This window comes from Bos indicus x Bos taurus, chromosome 19 (genome assembly GCF_003369695.1).
Source record: "Bos indicus x Bos taurus breed Angus x Brahman F1 hybrid chromosome 19, Bos_hybrid_MaternalHap_v2.0, whole genome shotgun sequence".
NCBI classification, from domain to species: domain Eukaryota; kingdom Metazoa; phylum Chordata; class Mammalia; order Artiodactyla; family Bovidae; genus Bos; species Bos indicus x Bos taurus.
In genome coordinates this window covers 21,098,725-21,105,115 of record NC_040094.1, presented here as the reverse complement: position 1 = coordinate 21,105,115, position 6,391 = coordinate 21,098,725, and the positions used below count along the sequence as shown (strand labels likewise).

General features: G+C 45.9%; 1 protein-coding gene across 10 annotated transcripts; it reads left to right on the top strand.

Annotated features, from left to right (window-relative positions):
* The first annotated feature begins 35 nt into the window (after positions 1-35).
* On the top strand, positions 36-5,641 carry RSKR (ribosomal protein S6 kinase related). Of its 10 annotated transcripts, none has more exons than XM_027519086.1 (12): positions 36-419; positions 803-1,048; positions 1,142-1,225; positions 1,349-1,471; positions 1,760-1,829; positions 1,942-2,169; positions 2,335-2,375; positions 2,627-2,654; positions 2,764-2,853; positions 2,940-3,028; positions 3,150-3,260; positions 3,699-5,641. In XM_027519086.1, exons 1-12 carry the CDS (start codon positions 363-365, stop codon positions 3,921-3,923), a joined length of 1,392 nt encoding a protein of 463 aa, XP_027374887.1. In that variant the 5' UTR covers positions 36-362; the 3' UTR covers positions 3,924-5,641. The 10 variants fall into 10 exon arrangements, with proteins under 10 accessions (XP_027374887.1, XP_027374890.1, XP_027374888.1 ...); XM_027519089.1 differs by having other exon boundaries at positions 800-1,048; positions 1,349-1,417; positions 2,065-2,169; XM_027519087.1 differs by having other exon boundaries at positions 800-1,048; positions 1,349-1,417.
* The last annotated feature ends 750 nt before the right edge of the window (positions 5,642-6,391 follow it).

The following is a 6,391-nucleotide window of genomic DNA, read 5'->3' as shown; positions in this document are numbered from 1 at the left end:
ATTGAGTGTATGCTTTCAGCCTGTATCCTTTTCTCTCCATCGACCCAAGAAACCACCAATCCTAGCTGCCACTCTGAGGGTGGCTTCTTCCCTCCTGCCTGAAGCTGTATCACAGATATTTCCCAGCTCTAATGTGACATGGGTCCCATGCTGACATATTTAGTCCTGGCTCTAAGCTGTTCCTCACCAGGGCGATAGGATTTGGGGATAAGAGTGAGGTTTGACTGCATCATTTGCCTCTCTAGCCTTGAACAGCAAGGAAAAGAGGCGGGGCTTGTGTGTAACAGCACAGGGGGGGAGGAATTGCTTATGTAACTGGGACAGCAGATTTAGCAGAAGGAGAGAGGAGGCAGAAGCTGGGGATGGGAGCAGTGAGCTGCCGGCAGGGGCACCATGCCCAGATGGCTGCTTCTCATAAGGTAGGGTGTGGGGCCTCTGGCAGCTTCTTTAGGGGAGGTGAAAGAGGCATAGGCTTGAGGCCTGGCAATTGACTGGTGGTGTCCACTGTGGGGGTGGGGCAGGGAGGCTTTAGTATCAAAGTAGCTATCCCAGCCCCATACTGAGAGGTGCAGGCTGAATTTCTGATGCCATATGGGGGAAATGTCCAAATACTCCTTTCCTAGAGGATTTTCATTGTGTCCAGGAAATCCAGACTTTGGCTTGATGCAAGCGCAGTGGCCATCTTGCCTGGGTCAAATCTATGTCTTTAGGGTTGAGATTTGAGGGAGTGCCTGCTAAAGATGGGCAGAACCTGTAATGCCTCAGGGGCAGAAGGTTTAGTGGCTCCTTTGGTTCTCAGCAGGGTGGCAACATCCGGGGCCCCTGGGTCCAAGGCTGGAAGAGCCTCTGGTCAGGTGTGGGGACCACAAGGTCAGGTGTGAAAGAACTGTGGGGACTACGGGGGCATCAGTTCCTGCACCGGGAGCCCCTGGAGCCAGCCCCACTACTAGTAGAGAAGCCGCTGCCTGAATGGCCAGTGCCTCAGTTCATCAACCTCTTTCTGCCGGAATTTCCTATTAGGCCCCTTAGTGGGCATCAGCAGCTAAAGGTAGGTCAGTGGAATCCCTGGAAAGGGTCTCAGTCTCAAGGAGAAATCAAGAAACAGAGTCTCAACTGCCCTGTTCTCCACTTCTCTGTACAGATTTTAGGCCTTGTGGCTAAAGGCTCCTTTGGAACAGTCCTCAAGGTGTTAGATTGTGGCCAGAAAGCAGTATTTGCAGTGAAGGTAGGGACCAAGGCACTCCCACATTCTCTAGTCCCTGCCTCAGCCTTGATTCCAGAGAGGTTGGGAGGAATAAACAGTATAATACCACTGTTGCCCTCTAGCATCACTCCTCTCCTTTTATAGGTGGTACCCAAGGCAAAGGTCCTACAGAGGGACATCCTGAGGCAGTGCAAAGAGGAGGTCAGCATCCAGGTATGCAGTATGCACACAGCTCTGGAAAGGATCTTCGGAAGAACCAAACTACAGGTGGAGAAAGCACCTCTTGTGTCCAACTAGCCTGCTCTTCCTGACTCTGACCCCTCCCTCTGCTGTAACCAGAAGACCTCAGGAAATGCAGCTATCAGTAGAGTGATTCTAGGTCCTGAGGGAAGACTCTCCAGCACATCCACTGTGTTCCTTAGTAGTGGGGTACCAGGCAGGCAGCCTGAACTGAGAGGTGGGGCAGCAGCTTCCTTTCTGCACAACTAGGTAAAGCCTGACTTCTGGCTGCCTTGATCCTCAGTGTTCCTCACTTCCTGTCTTCTTTGTCCATAGCGACAGATCAACCATCCTTTTGTACACAGTATGGGGGACAGCTGGCAGGGAAAACGACACCTCTTCATTAGTGAGTAACTGGCTTCTCTCCTCATTCCCAAGGGTACTTTTGCTGTATTCCCCACCTGAGATTACCCATCCCTTTGGCTTGTTCTGCCTTTGCTCTGTTCCCCTTCTTGTAGTACTGCTCTCTCCCAAAGGGAGAGGGGACAGCAGGTGGCATCGGTTTGGGCAGGAGGCATGCAATGCCTTGCACCCAGGCACAGGAGGCCCCAAATATTGCCCAGACTTCTGCTGCTTTGCAGTGTGCAGCTACTGCAGCACAGATCTTTACTCCCTGTGGTCTGCTGTTGGCCGCTTGACTGAGGCTTCCATCCGCCTCTTTGCTGCTGAGCTGATCCTGGTGCTGTGTAAGTGAAACAGGAGTGGTAATGGAAATGAGGAAGGAATTAAGGAGGGAGGGAGGAGGCAGGAGAGAATTGAAGTCCACAGGGATAGAAACGGGGTGGGAGCTATCAGGGAGATTGGAAAGGACAAAGAGCTTCAGTAACCCTCATGCTTGCTGTCGTCCACAGGCTATCTCCATGACTTGGGCATCATCCATCGAGATGTGAAGGTAACTAAATGTTTTGTTTTTGTCTGAGGAGGGACTTCAGTAAGATGTTCCAATAGGTCCAAGAAGGTGGGAGGAGCTGCTGAGAACAGTTGACCTTGGGACCCTAGTGGGTGTTAAGGATTTGGGCAAGGGCCCTCCAAGTATAGACCTGGCTGCTGAGCAAGGGCATCTTCTTCAGCTGAGAATACACATGATGAAAAAGGGGTGAAAGGAAGAGAATGAATAATAACTTCTCACCTGTGGTTTTTCAGATGGAGAATATCCTTCTGGATGAACGAGGTAAGTCATTTCTTTTTCTAGTCCCAGAATAAGAGGCACCACAGTTTGGAAATAAGTCATGACTGATGAGGGTTGGAACAGAATGGTGCTGATGCCTTGTTTTTCACAGGCCATTTGAAACTGACAGACTTTGGTTTGTCCCGCCACCTGCCCCAAGGAGCCCGCGCCTATACTATCTGTGGCACTCTTCAGTACATGGGTGAGGGAGAAGCTAAAGCTGATGGGTAAGCAGTAGGCAGGAGGAATGCTAACAGATTCAGTGACAAGTATCTTTCAAATCTGTAGCGCCCGAGGTCCTGAGTGGAGGGCCTTACAACCATGCTGCTGACTGGTGGTCCCTGGGTGTCTTGCTTTTCTCTCTGTCAACTGGAAAGGTGAGAGAATGGTAGTGACGTTGGGCAGAGAGGAGTTGCTTTCTGGTGGGAAGAAAGAAGATGTTAAGAAATCTTCCCTTATTCTTACTAAGCAATGACATCTTCCCACCCCTTAACTCAGTTCCCGGTGCCAGCAGAGAGCGATCATGTGGCCATGTTGGCAAGTGTGACCCACTATGACTCTGAGATCCCATCTTCTCTTAACCAGGGGCTCTCACTCCTGCTCCACGAGGTAAGGGCGAGCACGACTTCACTACAAAAACCTTTCACTTCTTTCCCTATCACTGAAGTGATATGTCCTCATTCCTCTGATTAGTTATTGGTGGTGGGCAGGTATGGGGGCTGTTCCAACTTGATCAAGTACTCCCTCACTAGTTGCCTTCTAACTAGCACTTCAGACTTTATACCTGAGTTGCTGATCCTCCAAAGCTCGTCCCTATCCATAGCAGGTCACTTCTGAGAGAGTGCTGCTCTCTTACCAATACAGCTCCTTTATTCCTACTGCTGCCCCGAAATTAGCCTATTTCTCCCACTTTTACATATCTCTGTTCTTTTGGGTTCTTCTCCCTGCCCTCCACAGATCCATGAACTTCTTTCTCCTTTTCCAGCTTCTCTGTTCCGTCCCTTTCATATCCCAGTCTCTCATCCTTCATGCTCTGTTTTCCTTCAGCTCTTACACCAGAATCCCCTTCACCGTCTACGTTATTTGCATCACTTCCAGGTCCACCCTTTCTTCCGGGGTGTGGCCTTTGACCCAGAGCTCCTACAGAAGCATCCAGTGAACTTTGTCTTGGAGACACAAGCTACCCAGTCTAGTCCATCATCGGAGTCCATGTTCTTCAAGGACTTTGACTGTAATCTGGAGTCCTTCCTGGTCCACCCAAGGCTGGCTTGAGCTCCTCTACTGGAGTTGCGGCCCATCCGGGAACCTGAGGACTTCCTCCACTGCCAGCCCACTGTGACCACCTGATGATCAGTTTGTTTTCACTTTGTAGCCTCTTATTCTGTTCCTCTAGGTGCTGAACCAGAGTTCAGACTGGGTGTTCTGCTGTTGGCAGCCACGATGCCCTAGTCCTTGCCTCATCTTACAACCTCTCTCTCAATCTCAGATCAAAGTGTGGACCTTTACCTTTATTTCAGTTCACCAGTGCTTATACCCTGCAGTTTTTAGCCAGAAGTTTATTCCACTTTTCCTTCTTGTTTCTGTGCCATGTTTCCTTTCATGAGCAATAACATTTCATGGGTTCCCAAGGTGCTATTTATGTGTTTAATAGGCTTGTCAGAAGCAGTATGAATGTTTTTCAGAGATCTCAAAAGCTAGCATTTATTTCAACCCCTAAATATGCAGGTAAAACATGATTTAGGGCCCAAAGTCAGTCTAATTTTTAAAAATTTAAAAAGTTAATCTAATAGCATACTGTGAGGAAGAGAATAAGAAATGAAACATGGGTGGGTTACATGTCTTCTTTAGGTGTAACTGGAATAACTATCCACATTTTTTCCAAAACAAAACCTCTTTGAAAGACATAAGTATTCTTAAATTGATCTCTTCCGTAGATGGCCAAGGGTTTAGTTTGTGATGGGCAAACCAATGGATTAAGAGGCATGACATCAACTTTGAGATTTAAGATAAGAGATGTAACTCAAGAAACTTTTCCTATAGGAAAATCATCTGAACCTTAAATTTGAATACATTTCTGGCCTTCATGACTTCTTTTCATTTTTCTTTAACTTCCTAAAAGCTTTACTTTCATTATTCTTTAGTCATATCTGAATAGAGTCTGGGAAGTACTCTGAGTACTGTTTATTAATTTTGTCCCTGGTTTAAGCCAGATTTTCCCTGTACATAGCTGGCATTTTATTGACCTCTGCAGAACTGCTTTATCTGAATTATACTTTGACAATCCATATGAAAATCCCTATGAAATTTAATTGCTGTGGATACTGTAAAGGGTGTTTATAGATCATAATGTTCTATATAAGGATGTATGTGAGAAAATTTTCTCTGAACCCAATTGTGCTTTTCCTCAATTGCTGGTTGGTTTTTACCTTAAAGACAATTTATATTCAACTGAGTCTATTTTTCTTTTCATATGATGCTAGACCACTGAGGGCCCAGTTTGTGGTCTACTTCCAGCCAGTGTTTAGGACCTCATGTTATGTTTTGTATGCTATCCATGTTCTTGGTTCCATCCTCCTTTTCTGCCTTTACTTTTCTTATTTTCATTTTTCTGTTTTAATCCTTTTTTAAAAATCTTAGTAGATTATCTCCATCTTCTTTTAGAATTAGGTTGAGATATAAATAAATAATGTATCCTTAAGCCTTTTGACTATCTCATTTGTTTCTCTTTAGAGACTTTTTAAGCTTTATTACATATTTCTAAAGTTGTCATGACCAGAACTTCACATTGGATAAAAAAACAATACTAGAAATAGAAACTAATGGCTTTTAAATAGTAAAGAGTATTAGACTGGAATTTAGGAGACCTGGTGACTTGATCCACCAACAAACATCTCAGTAAGAGGCCTCAGAAGAAGCCAACCCCGCTGACACCTTGATCCCACTTCTAGGCTCCAGTATTGTGAAAAAATAAATTTCTGTTGTTTAAGCCATCGGTCTGTGGTACTGCACTTTATTTAACCCAATATATCTAAAAATATCTCAACATAGCTCAGTTGGTAAAGAATCCGCCTGCTGTCCTCCCAGTTCAATTCTTGGGTTGGGAAGATCCGCTGGGGAAGGGATAGGCTACCCACTCCAGTATTCTTGGGCTTCCCTTGTGGCTCAGCTGGTAAAGAATCCGCCTGCAATGCAGAAGGCCTGGGTTCGATCCCTGGATTGGGAAGATCCCATGGAGAAGGCCTGGGGAATTCCATGGACTGTATAGTCCATGGGGGTCGCAAAGAGTCAGACACAACTGAGCGACTTTCACAACATGTAATCAACACCTTAAAATAAGGTTTTCTTCTCTTTTTTTCATACAAAGTCCTCAAAATCCAGTTTGTGTTTTACTCCTACAGTCTCAGTTTGGACTCGCCACATTTGAAGTGCTCAGTAGCCACATGAAGTGCTCAGTAGCCACATGGCTAGTGGCTCTGCTACTGGATAATACAGAAGAGCCCATCCCCTGAGAGCCCTGAAGTTTGTAACATTATGATTTTTCCTCCTTGGGTTATTGCCTTTTCCAAATTCATTATGACTTCAGAGTGTCAATAAGGTGCCTGTGAGTGTTGAAACGAACATACTTCGTAATAAGCTATAACTCCAAATACTTACCTTTAGGCTGTTTTCCAAAATCAATCCCACTTCCAGTAGCTAGTTTCACACACGGGTCTCAAGAGACAATAGAATATAGTTGGTAG

What these genes read in the sequence shown, in the direction of transcription:
- RSKR (XM_027519085.1), top strand. Translation starts at nt 363, where the DNA reads ATGGGAGCAGTGAGCTGCCGGCAGGGGCACCATGCCCAGATGGCTGCT. An exon ending in TGAGCTGATCCTGGTGCTGT is followed by an intron (nt 2,170 to 2,334) that starts GTAAGTGAAACA and finishes TGTCGTCCACAG; the next exon opens with GCTATCTCCATGACTTGGGC. An exon ending in TGGCACTCTTCAGTACATGG is followed by an intron (nt 2,854 to 2,939) that starts GTGAGGGAGAAG and finishes TCAAATCTGTAG; the next exon opens with CGCCCGAGGTCCTGAGTGGA.